The sequence below is a fragment of the Panthera onca genome, chromosome F1 (genome assembly GCF_046562875.1).
Source record: "Panthera onca isolate mPanOnc1 chromosome F1, mPanOnc1 haplotype 2, whole genome shotgun sequence".
NCBI lineage: Eukaryota > Metazoa > Chordata > Mammalia > Carnivora > Felidae > Panthera > Panthera onca.
Window position 1 is genome coordinate 59,874,175 of NC_138355.1, and position 15,460 is coordinate 59,889,634.

At 42.9% G+C, this 15,460-nt stretch overlaps 1 protein-coding gene across 5 annotated transcripts in view; it reads right to left on the reverse strand.

Moving 5' to 3' along the window:
• RAB3GAP2 (RAB3 GTPase activating non-catalytic protein subunit 2) overlaps positions 1-15,460 on the reverse strand; it is a 103,425-nt gene that overhangs the window by 10,482 nt on the left and 77,483 nt on the right. For 3 of the 5 annotated variants that reach the window (XR_014136445.1, XM_081791927.1, XM_081791926.1), the window contains exons 22-29: positions 15,322-15,427; positions 14,307-14,467; positions 13,007-13,235; positions 7,999-8,172; positions 7,788-7,894; positions 4,726-4,792; positions 2,461-2,531; positions 1,149-1,211 (exon numbers count right to left, since the gene is read on the reverse strand). Coding sequence is in view for 4 of the 5 variants with exons in the window: in XM_081791927.1 (XP_081648053.1) it covers positions 1,149-1,211; positions 2,461-2,531; positions 4,726-4,792; positions 7,788-7,894; positions 7,999-8,172; positions 13,007-13,235; positions 14,307-14,467; positions 15,322-15,427 (978 nt within the window). In the remaining variant the exon portion in view is untranslated. The remainder of the gene's footprint in view (positions 1-1,148; positions 1,212-2,460; positions 2,532-4,725; positions 4,793-7,787; positions 7,895-7,998; positions 8,173-13,006; positions 13,236-14,306; positions 14,468-15,321; positions 15,428-15,460) is intronic. The other 2 variants (XM_081791928.1, XM_081791929.1) reach the window with 1 other exon arrangement.

The following is a 15,460-nucleotide window of genomic DNA, read 5'->3' on the forward strand; positions in this document are numbered from 1 at the left end:
TTATGAATAAAGAGCAGCTAAGAATTCTGCCTGTTGATAAAGACACACGATAATTTTTTAAATGGTAAGGAGAGACAATCTAATGCAGACAGAAGTTAAATTCCTAGCTCAGAAAACTGGTTGATTTTCTCGATTCCGTAAGCACTGAGATTCCACTGTGCACTTTACCAAGGTGATAAGTGGGAGCGGAAAGTTCTGCTCTTCAGGAACATGCCTTGATCAGAATTCACAGGAGGCAGTGATAAGTACCAGGGATGGGACTCCAGCACAAAGGCCGCTTCACCTCGTTGCCTCTCCTGAGATCACTGCCATGGCCTTCACACAACCAAGCCCAGCCCGTCCCAATCCCAACATTTCACCCTGTTGCCTTTAAAATGCAAATCTGAACCTATCGTTCCCCTCCGTCGAGCTGCCCCAGTGTCTTCAAGACAAAGAAGGGCCACCACTGACAACCCTCCCCCTGCCGTATGTGCCCTACGCTGAGTGGTCTACACGTACCATTAGAAAACCCCAAATCCAGAGCCTACCCAGGAAGTACTTCATGCCCTGCTTCCTGCACTTTCCTAAGCTTGCGCTTCAAGCACACGAAGCTACTCGCAGCTCTGAATCAAAAACACAGCCTCCCGTGTCCACGACTTTGTTGTTACGCCTCTTCTTCTCTCATCTTCAAAATTCAGCCCAGAAGCCCTCCCTCTGGTCTGTTACTTACTTCCTCTTCTCCACTCCAAAGGCAGCCTATGTACCCTGTGGACTGGGAGTCCTCCGAGGGCAGGGACTGGGGCTTTTGGCTCTGCGGCCATAGAACTTAGCACAGTTCTTGGCACGGAAGAGATACTCATCATAATCAATACTTGTCAAATGACTCATCAAAATTCTCTGCCTCCTCGTTCAGGACTGCTCAAAAAATTCAAATCCAGGTTGTGAGGCTCAAGCGTGACCGGGGACGGGAGAATGCTAGAACACTAAGCAGTAACATACACGCAGAACTCTCGCGTCACTATTCTCCCAAAAGAGCAGCGGTCGGAGGTGCAGGTGAACAGAACGGGATCAGAAAGGCCACAGGAGTGAGTTTCGAAAAAGAAACATTTAAGCAGGCAAGGAAGGTGAGCACACAGGGAAAAACAGGTGTAACTAGAAAAACATGTTACCGGTGACAGGAGCTGTGGCCCAAAGTGGGTCTGAATGGAGCGCTGCTCATGGCTTAGGAACGTCTGTCACCGACATCAGAAAGAACATGTTGTAATTACAGCGGTAACTCCCCTGACATCCGCTTAACTGAGCCACATGAACCTCCCTCTGGACGGGCCTGGGGACGGTGACGACGGCCTGGCGCCCAGCTTGGGGGCAGGGCCCCACCGGCTGCAGTCTTTGCCCAGGTGCTGGGTTTGCTCCCAAGCTGCTCACGCTGGGTGTCATATGTGATGTCGCAATTATGCAACTTAATGAAATAACTGATAAAACGTGAGGAAACAAAGGGAGTTGTTTATTTAACTACCGGGTTGAAGGCTTTCAAAACATTTGTGGAGATTTAACACCGATGTCTACTGGATTAGAGGGACAGCTACAAAGATGAGGGCAGAGCTTATAAAATCTAAACATTTTGCACTCAGACTGCATCACAACGTTAAAGAATCAGGATCTAGAAATCATAGGCCAGGCATTAGGGCTGAGGTTTACGCAGGAAAACCAAAGTAGGGTGGCAGTCCTACTCAAAGAAAATATCTTAGCCCCACATCCAAAGATTGATGAGAAACTGTACATTTGTACACTTCGACTTCAGCTCCAGTCATGACCTCACGGTTTGTGGGTTCAAGCCCCGTATTGGGCTCTGTGCTGACAGTGCTGAACCTGCTTGAGATATATTCTCTCTCTCTCTCTCTCTCTCTCTCTCCCCCCCCCTCTCCCCCCCCCCCCCCCGCTCACGTGCTCGTTCTCTCTCTCCCTCCACTCTCTCTCTCAAAATAAATAAAACTTAAAACAAAAAAGATTAAAAAAAATAATAATAAGGTGCGAGGCACCTGGGTGGCTCAGTCGGTTAGGCGTCTGACTCCTGATTTCGGCTCAGGTCATGATCTTGCAGTCATGAGATCGAGCCCCGTGTCCAGCTCTGTGTTGAGCACAGAGCCTGCTTGGGATTCTCTCTCTCCCTCTCTCTGCCCCTCCCCCACTCCTTCCCTCTTTTTCTCAAAATAAACATTAAAAAAAAAAGTGCAAATCCCTGATTCAACCACGAGTCTTACTCTCTTGCTTAAGGAGCTTTTAAAGTAAATTGCTTTCAAGGACCTGAGGTTCTTCTCCAGGTCATCAAGATGCCAGCATGGGAATTACGTTTAACTGAGCATTAGTAAAATGTAATACCAAACAAAAAAGTCTAACAAGGCCCATTGTAAATAATCTTTCTAATATTAATCAATTAAGGGAACAAAATAAACAAGTAGATGACACTTAAAATGACCTTACCTTATCCATCAAGTATGTAGCAGCAGAAAATCTTTTAACCAAGAATGTATTCCACATCATCAGTGCAATACCTAGACAGCAAGTAAAAGTGGTAAGTAGAGAGCGGATCGATTTTCCCTTTCACCACACCTAATAAATTACTGTCTTCCTTAAACTTATAAAGTTATATGGGCTATTTACATATCATTTCTTACATCTTATGTAATACTTATGAAATTACCAAAAACCTTGATCTTCAACAATAATCAGAACTGAGCTGCATAAGAGGATATCCAAAAGGCTAATAATCATAAGAAAAGATCCACATCATTAGTTATCAGAGAAATACAAATTAAAATCACAAGAAAATATCATTACACAAACAACACAAAGGCTAAAATTGTTTTTATTTTTTAAAAAATTTTTTAATGTTTCATTTTGAGAGACAGAAAGAGAGAGGGCATGAGCAGGAAAGGGGCAGAGAGAGAGGGAGACACAGAATCCAAAGCAGGCCCCAGGCTCCGAGCTGTCAGCACAGAACCCAACGCGGGGCTGAAACTCACAAACTGTGAGATCATGGCCTGAGCCGAAGTTGGACGCTCAACCGACTGAGCCACCCAGACGCCAACAAAGGCTAAAATTGTTTTTAATGACAGTGCCAAGTGTTGGGGAGCATGTGGAAAAAACTGGAATGCTCATGGATTGCTGGGGGCATCACAAATTGCAAAACTGCTTGGTCACATCTACTAAGCTAACCGCGTGTCTGCCGTATGGCCCGGGGACTCTACTGCAGGGATGAACACGAAGACCCGTACAGGCGTGTTGAGAACAGCTTTGTTCAAAACAGCCAAACAGGAGAAACAGCCCCATGTCTAAAACTGATTTTTTTCATAAGCAACCACCAAATAAAGTGTCATGTAAGGAAGTATTAAAAAAACAAAACAGAATACAAAAGACACCAAGCAAGAAATCTGGGCTCTATACTTCCATATACAATAAACCATGGCATCAAACTTTCAGAAACAGTGGTCAATTAGGCAACTTAAATGTGACATTTCCCATGCGGTCACCACTACCCCCTTGTCTGCTTCTGGATGTAAGGGTGAGAAGCCAGGAAGCTGACAAACGGGTAAGTTCTTACTTAACTACTAGCCGGAAGTTAGCAGTGACTTAATTTTATCAAGAAGGAAAGAATTCTATGGAGACCTTGTTTTCCAAATGAGTCATTTCTCTTTTCTCTTTGGAAGAAGGTCAGATCTAAGAGACGAATAAATAAAATTTTCAAGTTCTCTTCACATAAAGCGAGACAATTTAGAACTTCTGCAACTTGACGTCATACCGCTGGGAGAAGGCGGTACCATTCTAGAAGAGACAAGGAGCTTCTCTAAAGTTCACCACACAGACATCAAGATGACGCCTCCCTCTTACGTGGCCCAACTTCTAGTTTCCCCACTTACTTATTAGTAAAATAACTAGCCTCGTTCTGAGCTGTTCCATTAATTCTTCCAGGGAAACCCAGCCATCCATTTAATGGAAACAGCAGCCTGTTTACGATTTTCCTACAACAATGTGTGACATTTTTTCAAGGAGACATCAGCAGTCCCCACGGTGTGGCAGCCACCAGAAGGGTACTCACAGGTGCTAAAAGGAGCGCCAGGGGCACCTGGGTGGCTGTCGGTTCAGCACCTCTTGATTTCAGCTCAGGTCGTGATCTCCCCGGACGTGAGATGTGAGATCGAGCCATGACAGTGCAGGGCCAGCTTGGGATTCATTCATTCATTCATTCATTCTCTCTCTCTCTCTCTCTCTCTCTCTCTCCCCCGCGCCTGCTTGCTCTCTTGTGCACTGTCTCTCTCAAAATAAACTTAAAAAAAAAAAAAAAAAAAAAAAGGCACAAGCTATTTTGTAGGGTATATATGATTAGGCTCCTGGCTCCCTAACTTTGTCATCAGAAACTGCAGTCCTCAGAAGCCCTCCTTCCTCATCTACCTGTGACCTAAAAAGAAGAGCAGTGATTTCCGTCTAACATTCTCCTTACTCACTAGGAACAGCTGGGACACCGGTGGGCGGGGACAGAGGGGAGAACTGGGGCCACCCCCTCCTCCGCTCCTGGAGCGCATTTCTCCCAGCACTTCAAACAGCCGGTACTTGTCACATCACAATACACACTCACAGTTAAACAGGTGAGATTTGAACTATCAAACTAAAGTGTAACAGAATGCGAACTTAAAAGATTCCTGCTTCTTTTGAATCAACCAGTTATGTTTTTAACACCTATTTACTTACCATTCTGAACATGTGCATTAAGAATGTGCTTCAAGTGTTCTATTGACCTAACGAAAAAACGTGCTTCCTTACATACAGGGAGAAAAAGAGAGAGAGAAAAAAAATAGAAGTATCATTTAACAGGTGTTTCAATATAAATGGTAACTTTTTACATAAATTTCTGCATAAAGCTACCCAAGAATGCTGTGATAAGAACATAAAATCATTAGGTAAGAAGTAATTTTTCATAGGATAGTGTCAATGGTATCTTGAAATTCACATGATCTACACAATGATTGATTCCTAGAAACCCCCAGGTCATATATGCTGACATCTGGAATCAAAATTTTCTGTGGTCTGTATGTAACAGCAGTATTTTCTCTAATACTTGAATTTCACAAGGATGTGAAAACAGTGGGTTTACTTCTTTGCGAGTATCATTCATTCATTATTCACCAAATATTTACTGAGCAACTACTATACATCAGGGTGTCTGCGGCGCCAGAGATACTGCAACGAACAAACAGACCCGAATCCGTGGGGAACGTAACCACTGAGGCTACGTTCCAGCGAGGGAGCCAAGTAAATGTGGTGTGTAAATTATACAGTATGTCGGTGATATGTGCCAAGGAGGAAAACCAAAGCAGTGAAGGGAAACAAGACCTACTGGAGGGGATGTCTGAATTCAACCTTCTAATTGAGGCAGTTGCTTACATAGTAAACACTCAAATATAGCATGCGAAACCGATGAAATTATCCGGACCTTTGCTCAGTAACTGTATGGCCTGTATAAAGATTAAACATATCACCTTTGCCAACACATACCGGTGTTCGAGACTTCCCAAAGGTGGGGCGCCTGGGTGGCTCAGTCGGTTGAGTGTTCAACCTCTTGATTTTGGCTCAGGTCATGATCTCAGGGTCGTGAGACTGAGCCCCCTGCATCGGGCTCTGAGCTAAGTGCAGAGACTGCTTAAGATTCTCTCTCTCTCCCTCTCTCTCTCTCTCTCTGTCCCTCCCCCTCTCACGCTCTCTCTCAAAAAAAAAAAAAAAAAAAAATTTCCCCAAAGTAATTTCAGTTGTTTTGATCCTAATAAAGCTGTGTGCATAAAATGGTGGAAGAAGGGTAGGGGTCGGATGGGGTAAGGAGGGCTATTTGATAAGAAAAAAAAAAAGACGAGAAAAGCGGCCATTTATTCGAAATGTGAACAATTTCAATAGACAATGATAACATTAATCAAAGCGTCAGGCGCTGTGTATGCACCTTCTCTATAAATTGCCACAACCCTCTGAGGTAGCCCTAGTCCTCATGTACTTTTAGGAGAAAAGCGAGAACAAAGGGTTCAGAAATGTTCCCAGAGGTCACACAGCTGTTAATAGTGGCAATGGGCTTGACCTCAATTCTGTGTCTACTCTGCAAGCTGCCTTTGGTTTATAATGAATAATGTATAATGAATGATGTAAAAACAGTTGTTTTTTCTTAATTTTTTTTTGATGTGTATTTATTTTTGAGAGAGAGAGAGAGAGAGAGAGAGAGAGACAGGGTGAGCTGGGGAGGGGCAGATAGAGAGAGAGACAGAATCCAAAGCAGGCTCCAGGCTCCAAGCTGTCAGCACAGAGCCCAACATGGGCTCGAACTCACGAACCGTTGAGATCATGAGCTGAGCCGAAGTCGGTGCTTAACTGACTAAGCCACCCAGGCGCCCCAAAACAGTTTTCTTAAGTATCACTTTCTTAGACCCGAATCTGGAATTAATTTATCCAGATTTTAGAAATTATTATGTCCTTACTATAGCCTTAACATTCTGTTTCATGTAAGAAAAATATTCCATGTAAGGGGAGAGCCCGAACACAGTTATCACTCAGACTGCAGGGGAGTCCACAGAAGAGGGTGACTCAAGGGTCATCAAGAGGGTCCGCTGTCCTAAAATCACTTTTTGGTCAAGGTTTAGTTGATCAAAGGCCATTCCTTTGCTTAAAGCACTTTCTTTTCTAAAGCTCTTCCTTGAATATGTATGATTATGTATCAAAGACCATTTTTTTTGGAGGAAGAATATGATTACCATTAAAGTACTGGTGTGAATGAGTTCATCAGTGAGATGTTTCTTCAAAAGTGCAACCTGATCCAAGGGCGATAAGGTGTTAATTTTGCCCTGAGGAGGATCATTTCCCGGAGCGCTGACAAGGGGGACCTACGTGAAGGACTTACTGGTAAAGAGGAATATGCATCCTATGTTTGGACATCTTACTTGCTCCTGGCATCAACCCTGAAGGACTGGCACCTTTATTAAAAAAAAAAGGTGAAGGGAGAAAACAACCGGTCCAGAGATTCAGTGACTGGCCCAAACCCAGACACTTGTCACAGCCATTCATCTGGGATCCAAATCTAGGACTCTTGCCCCCAGGACGGGCCCTTCTCCCGTTCTGCTTCTGGATTGTGAATGTGCCAGGAGAGAAGGTGGCTACCACGAGTGGGAGAAAAGACTGTCCAAGCAGAGAGGAGAAAGGGCAGCAAGGCTAACCCTGGACTGAGTCAGCCTTGGACGTGACTTTCTTGATTTTTCTTCTGAGACAAACATAAGAGAAGTGACAAACACGGGCTTTCTAAATAAGCAGACGCTAGGTGAACGTCAGGATCTTTACCCTGGCTTTCATCACAAGGACTACAATGTTAAAAATTTCTATTAGGTAGGTGCTGTCTCCTGTATGAAATCAAAAGGAAATAACTCTACTCATCACAACCTAGCCAGGAGTGGGGCAAAACACACTGGCTTTAAAGACAAAGAAACCCAGGCTTAAATCCGGGCCCAGACCCCAACTTGACAAGGTATGCCGGGGCATGGAGCAGAACTTCTCTGAGCTCTCGTTTTCTCTAGAGTGGGGATCGCGACAATGTCCGCACCACACAGGTTTTCTGTGAAGACTGTAAGAGATCATGAAAAAGGCCTAGCACCGCTCCTAGTGTGGAGGCATTCCAAAGGGGAAAGTCCAGTGTTTCCAGTAAGTTACCGAATTACACATTCTCACAGGTGCACAGCATGAGCACGACGACAGAATCAACAGGACAGAAGTAGCAGGAATCTTACCTCTGGGTCTTTATTCCATTGAACAACATACTCCCAACAACAATGCGCGTAGAGCACATCCAGCTCAAGGCTACAGGGAAACTGCCTATAGGCTGAATGCAGCAAGTCTGAAAGCCAGAAGAGAGAGACGTTCTTAGTATTCTTTCCCTAACAAAGTCTCAGCCACATCTCCTCCTCTCTGGACTATGTTTTCTCCGTGTTTCTGTGTTACCTGGTATAGTTCCGAGGTTCGTCTCCACCTCTGGCACCTCATATAAACCTCTGTTAATACCTTCTTTGGGTTCATCTGGGTTTTCTGCATCTCTGTCCTTATTAGCCAGTTTTAATACTTCAGGGCTGAAGTCCTGTTTAAATATCCACTTGGCTACACTGTCTGCAATGCCACCTACAGTTTGGAGACAAGAAAGAAAATGAAAACTTACAGTGTTCGCCAAAGAGAGCCAACACAGTGCGCGACCTGGTCTTCCTTATAAAGAGATCTAAGTGCCACATTCAGTTCTGCACCTGAGAGTGACCCCCAAAAGCCATGAGAGTCACCAGTGTAATACCTACCATTCATCTTGTGAGGGCAGGTGGGATATCTGCTATCTAAGGGCATCTCTATACTCTCATAAAATATTAGAGAAATGTAAATGCATTCACATATACGTGGCTATATACCACATGGTTTCTATGTCCACAAATTCAAAGTATACTTTAACAGACACAGATGAAGGGATGAATATATCTTCAAAACACTTCCACTTAATTTAAGTGAAACTGATCAGCATAATACTTGCCTAGGTTCCTTAGCATAACATATTACTTTTAATAGTCAACTAACTTGCCTATATGGAATATTTATGGGCAAAACTTAGCCATGTATAAGAAACATGATGCTATCCCAAGTTTCGGTCATCAATATAGTTCAAAAAAATTATAAATGTAATCTGAAAAACACTCAAGACAAAGAGTCCTGTTTATTATTTAAAACAAATTATACATTCTTCTATAATTCACCAAAACCTTTCTTTCTTCCCACTTGGATTCAAATACAACCTTTCCAAAAAAACAAAACAAAACAAAAGCTTTACAGTAAAATCACAATTATCAGTGAAAATAAATGACAGCAGTAGGCTGAGTGCTCTAATTTCTTATGTTTGATTTCCAAATCAACTGGTAATTTTCATTCTAGAATCAAGCCCTTGATTATATTGCTTAGGTTAATATCACAGTGATGGTCCTACACTATCAGCAGGTGACAGCATAGGGTATAATGAGTTACAGTTAAAAATTTTTTTAATTTATTTAAACTTAAAACAATAAATAAGAAAGGTTTCCATCTGCACGGAGTATTTTTTCCCATCCCTTCACTTGCAGTCTCTGTGTCCTTTCATCTAAAGTCAGTCTCTAGGCAGCATATATAGGTCTCTTTTTTTGTTTTCTCATCCATTCAGGCACCTGATGTCTTTTGATTAGAGAATTTAGTACATTTATAATTAAAGTACTTACTGATAGGTGTATGCCTATGGCATTTAATTGCTTTCTGGCTGTTTTCATGGTTCCTCTGTTCTTTTCGTGCTTTTTCCTCTGTGGCTTGATGACTTTCTTTGGTGATATGTTTATACCCCTTTCTCTTTCTCTTTTGTGTATTTACTATAGGTTTTTGCTCTGTAGTTACCATGAGCTTAGATATAACAACTTGTGTCTGTTGTGGGCTATTTTAAGTTGATAACAAGTTTGATCCTGTTGGAAAGTTCAACATTATCACTCTCTGGTACCACACTTTATATTTTTGATGTCACATTTCACATCTTTTTATCTTGCATATCCCTTAACTATTATAATCATAGTTGTCTTTGTTTTTTTTTTAATGTTTTTATTTTATCTTTTGAGAGACAGAGCATGAGGGGAGGGGTTGAGAGAGGAGGAGACACAGAATCCAAAGCAGGCTCCAGGCTCTGAGCTGTCAGCACAGAGCCCAATGTAGGGCTCAAACCCACAGATGGCAAGAGCATGACCTGAACGGAAGTCAGATGCTCAATTGACTGAGCCACCCAGGTGCCCCTTGTATTTACTTATTTTTTTAAAAATGTTTATTAATTTTGAGAGAGAGAGAGAGCACGTGTGTGAACGGGGGGGGGGGGGGGGGGGGTGGTGGAGAGAGAGAGAATCCCAAGCAGGTTCTGCAGTGTCACTGCAGAGTCTGACATGGGGCTCGAACTCACGAATGGTGAGATCATGACCTGAGCCAAAATCGAGAGCTGGATGCTTAACTGACTGAGCCACCCAGGTGCCCCTCATAGTGGTCTTTTAACCTTCATGCTAGCTTTATAAGTGATTAATCCGCTACCTTTTTTATATATATATACCTTTCCAGTGAGATTTATTCTTTCACATGTGTTCTTGTTAAGAATTAGTGCCCTTTCTTTTCATCTTATGGAAGTCCCTTTAGTGTTTCTTATAAGGTCCGTTTAGGGCTGAAGAATTTCTTTAGCTTCTGCTTGTCTGCAAAACTCTGTCCCTCACTCCTGAATGATAACTTACTTACCAGACAGAGTATTCTTGGTTGAAATTTTTTTTTTCTTTCAGCACTTTGAATATATCATGCAACTCCCTTCTGGCCTGAAAAATTTCTGCTGAAAAATCTGCTGACAGTCTTATGGGTGTTCCCTTGTACATAACAAGTTGTTTTTCTCTTGCTGCTTTTAATATTCTCTCCTTGACTTTAATTTTTCCCATTTTTAATAATAATGTGTCTTAATATGGGTCCTTGGATTCCTCTTACTTGGCATTTTGTCAAATTCCTGGACCTGGATGTTCCCCAGATTAGAGAAGTTTTTAGCCATTTTTTCTTCAGGTAAGATCCCTGCCCCTTTCTCTCTTTTCTCCTTCTGGGAGCCCTACAGTATGAATGTTAGCCCCTTTGATATTGTCCCCTAAGTCCCTAAAGCTATCTATACCTTTTTTTTTTCTTCATGTTTTCTTTTTGCTCTGATTGAGTTCCACTGCCCTGTCTTTGAGTTCACTGGTCCTTTCTTCTGCTTCATCTAGTCTGCTGCTGAAACCTTGTAGTGGATATGGAGTTCAGTTACCATATTATTCAGCCTCGTGACTTCTCCTTGCTACTTTATTTTCCATTTCCTTGAAGTTATTCCCGTATTCATCCATTCTTCTCCCCAGTTTGGTGAGCATTTTTATGATCATAACTTTGAACCTTTTATCAGGTCAATTACTTATCTCCATTTGATTAAAGCTTTTTTCCCTGAAGTTTTATCTTTTTCTTTCTTTTGGAATATCTCTATTTCTTCATTTTGCTGGACTCCCTGTGGTTTCTATACAGTAGATGGAACCACCTCTCCTAGTCTTAAAGGAGTGGATTTGTGTAGGAGATGAAACTCGTTGTTCAATCCTGCCTTGGCTCCTGGCTGGCTCTCAAGCCTCTGTGCTTATCCAAGCAGACTATTATATTTTTAACAGCTTCTAGTAGTGGAGAACATACTGAGACATGCCAGTGTCCCAAAAGGGAGAATCTTAACACCTCGATTCAGGCTGACTGAAGCCAGAACCTCAGGTATCAGCTTTTGAAAGTACGCAAATATATATAGCCTTGTAGGCCCACAAGCATAAACCCCAGCGGCCACCAGAGTTAGGAGACCTGAGATGTCCCCCGGGTGGCAGTTGCAAAACTTAGGGCTCATGAGTGTATAAGCTCTTTCTGGGTTATAATGACAAACTGGGACAAGGCAGGAGGCGAGTGCCAAGACGGCATCCACAGCCTATGTTCCTTCAGAGCAGCTCCATAGGCCACTTAATATGTGCCAAACCGAAAGCCTGCCTCTCAGGTCAAAGCTTACAAGTCTTACAAAGCCCGAGAAAACAAGTTAACTAAATAAAAAATCTATAAATACACAGGTATTTACAAATCCAGAAATATATTCATTCCAGTATCAAATGCCTGAAAGAGCTGCCGGTAAAAAGAAACTACACCATGACAGTTAAAAATTCAAGAGGTTTGTGGTCAAAGGAACCCAATGTCTCTAGGACAGTAGAAAGTAATAAACCACAGAAGAGGGTGTAAAGTTCTGTGGAAATTAGGAGGAAGAAGAGAAAATTTGCAGCTAGTGGATCATGAGCAGTTTCTTAGAGGAGGTAGCATTTGAGCTGGGTCTTGAGAAAGGCATGTAATTTAGAATCCGGAATGGGACAGGTGGGGAGCAGGAAGGGGGCAGGCTCAGACCCAGAGATGGGGAATCACAGGTCCTTCATTAGAACCACAATCAAGCAGCAAGAAATGGAAAAATGGGTTGGATTCAAAGCCCAAAATTCTTAGAGAAAAGACTTAAGAGTTTATATTTGTTCCAGAAGTTCTTGACTCTCTTGTCTCAGAATCTCCTTAAATGCTTAAAAAATACTGACAATCCCAGGGGTACCTGGGAGGCTCAGTCGGTTGAGCATCTGACTTCAGCTCAGGTCATGATCTCACAGTTTGTGAGTTCGAGCCCCATGTCAGGCTCTGTGCTGTCAGCTCAGAACCTGCTTCAGATCCTCTGTGTCCCCCCTACTCTCTGTGCCCCCTCCTTGCTCATGCTCTCTCTCTCTCAAAAATGAACAAACATTAAAAAAAAAATTACTGACAATCCCAAAGAATTTGAGTTTATGGGTTATATTTACTGATATTTATGGTATTATAAGTTAAAACAAAATTTTAAAATATTTTTATTAATTCATTTTTAAATACAAATAATAAGCCTATTATGTGTTAATAACATTTTATGAAAATAGCTGTATTCCCCAAAGCAACAAAAGACGTTTAGTAAGAGGGGTAACACTACGTCTTTGCCAATCTCTTCAACTGCGCAGCTCGTATCTGGACTCTCCCATCAGTTTCTGCTCTCCATCCACTGTGATCTGTTGTTTTGGCTGAAGTACAGGAGGAAAATCCAGCCTCCCACAGACACGAAGTCAGAAAAGGGAGGGTTTTCTGACTCTTTCTTTCCACTCTTCGAGAACCACAGCTGATTTTCTAGGTGGGGGAAGCGGGAGGAGGGTTCCTGAGCAGGGAACTGACAGGATCAGACTTTGAGAAGAAGTACGTGGTGGGTTAGTTAGACTTCTTTTAATCTGAGTGTATTTCTCTTTCCCTGTTCTTTCAGTCGTTTCTATAAAAACCAGCAGAAACGCCCACGACATAAACATGCAGATATACAGGTGCAACGCTCAAATACACTCCAGCTCACCTTTTCCTCCTTCCAATAACTTTTTGACAGAAAGCCTCGGGAGGGGCTCAGCCTGCAGCGATGACACTTTGGAGGTTGGCGTGTTTGCCCTGCTGTGAAGTAGTGTCTGAAGTATGAGACAGTCCTCCAGCTGTTTCAGCAGGAGCTTCCAGTACTCGGTGTCAAGAGAGAGGGCCTCCCAGGAGTCGGTGAGGGCCTCGGAATCAGCACCCAAGACTGTTTGGGAAAACTAACAGAAAACGCACTGGTGATACTCTGGCAAAGAATGTGGATCAACATTAACTTGAATGAGCTTTTAACTTGAGAGCTGATGACAGACCGTCAGGATACATCACAAAGCAGCACACAGATGCTGGTTCACAAATGTTACTACTTGACTGGGATGGAACAGGAGGGACAGGAGGAGAGGGCAGACTCTGGGGCAACAGTGAGTTGGACTCACTGCTTCGACATCCGCAAGAAGATCTGCAGTAACGCCCGACCCATCCAGTGTGTACTTCAACACGTTTGCAGGGCCATCCTTGACAAGGGCCCCGGTCTCTTCTGTCAGTACCGGATACTGGTATCTCTTCAAAATGCACTCACCAACATACAAAACGTATCTCAAACTTCTTCTCTTTCCATTATTATAAACATCTTAAGCCAGTACTCTTAAATTTAGCATAGAAACTATACTCAGACCGACAGTGTTAAGTGAACGTCCACAGGCCCATTTAAGTGACTCATCCAATTAAATGCAACGTCCCCTAGAAAGAAATTATTTGATCTACCATGAGATACGAGATTTTTAAAATAAATTTGAGTGTTCAAGAGATGAGGAGAAACCACAAAGCAAAAGGGTCAATAGGAAACTTTTATGTGTCATTCAACACTACATCCCCTAAAACAACTTCTGTTTATAAAAGAGGGGGCAGAGGTTATAAATGCAACCGTAGAACTTGAGAGCTACAACAAACCTCAGAAATAACGCAGTCTAACCCTGACCTCCTGCAGACGGAACCGAAGCAGGAGATACATGTTTAAGGGACTTACCACACACGAGGGGGAAGACCTCTGCCCTCCACCTGCAGGACTTTACCCCTCATGCCATGAGGTGGCGGCTCAGCTCGAATACGCATGTCATCTGAATAAACAAGTTAAGGGCAGCACCCCTCACTCCCAACAAGACAAATAAGAACCTGCTGGGCACACATTTCAAATTCCAGATGTTCCGTAACACTGAAGACACCGCAGCCCCGACGCAGGCTGGACAGGGACAGACCCAGCCTATCCCAACATGGGCGCGCCCCTGCCCACTTACTTTCTTCTCGGTCAGACTGTTCGAGATCTGTGCGGCAACGGAATGGCCGACGTGTGCAGACAGCAGGGCGGCCCCGTTGTTCTCAGACTGAACACAAGCCGTCCGCATCTGCTGCCACCACGGGGACACAGACTGGGAGTCCCAGGTCTCGTCGATGGCCACTGCAGGCAAAAAGAGAAAGTTAAACAAGAGACTCGGAGCTTGTCGATTTTTTCTGGTCCAATCTTTCCATCAAATGTAATGCAGAAGCTAAATTGCCCAGTTATGCACTGGTAGATTTCTGAATGACTCAGAAAACAAATCCATAACTTCTCTTATCAGAATACTTATATCCCATTTATTTAGGCTGCCTTTAGTGGTCTTGCTTCTGAATCAACTGTAAATCTGTGGAATATTTTCATCATTGCTGAAAACTACTATTGAATTTTTTTTTAAGTTTTATTTTACTTATTTTGAGAGAAAGCAAGAGTACAAGCAGGGGAGGGGCAGAGAGAGAGGGAGAGAAAGAAGCCCAAGCAGGTTCTGCACTGTCAGCGCGAGCCCGATGCGGAGCTTGAACTCCCGAACCCTGAGATCCTGACCTGAGCTGAAACCAAGAGTCGGATACTTAACTGACTGAGCCACCCAGGTGCCCCGCTACTACTGAATGTTTTGATGTAACGGATTATTATTCTAATGAGGCCAAAAATAATTTAAAAATGACCTCCACCAAAGACCATATATGACTTACCTCAATGAATTAAGAAAACGCATTGTACATATCACATTACTTTTGATGACACAAAATATAAATTTAATTTCCATAAAGCATGCTTTGAACTCACTGAGAGCTATTCATACATAAAAGAATCTCTAGAGAAACGTTTTGTACACTGTAGTCTCCTTTTATTTCGAGAAAGCATCCTCCTTTCCCAGTTTTGTGGTTTTCAAATGGTAATTAATCTTCATTTGCAAAAGCAGCAGCCTGCATCTCAGGGCCTGGGGAACCCGCGGTTTCCACCGGCATCTATCTTACCTCTCATCTTGCTCAGGAGGGACAGCATCGTGTGAAGACAGCACACAGACTGCGGTTTATCCAAAATATCTTTTTCCTTGCAAAGCCAAACACTTAGCAGCAGAGCCTGAAATCAAATTTAAATAATTTTCAGTAAAAT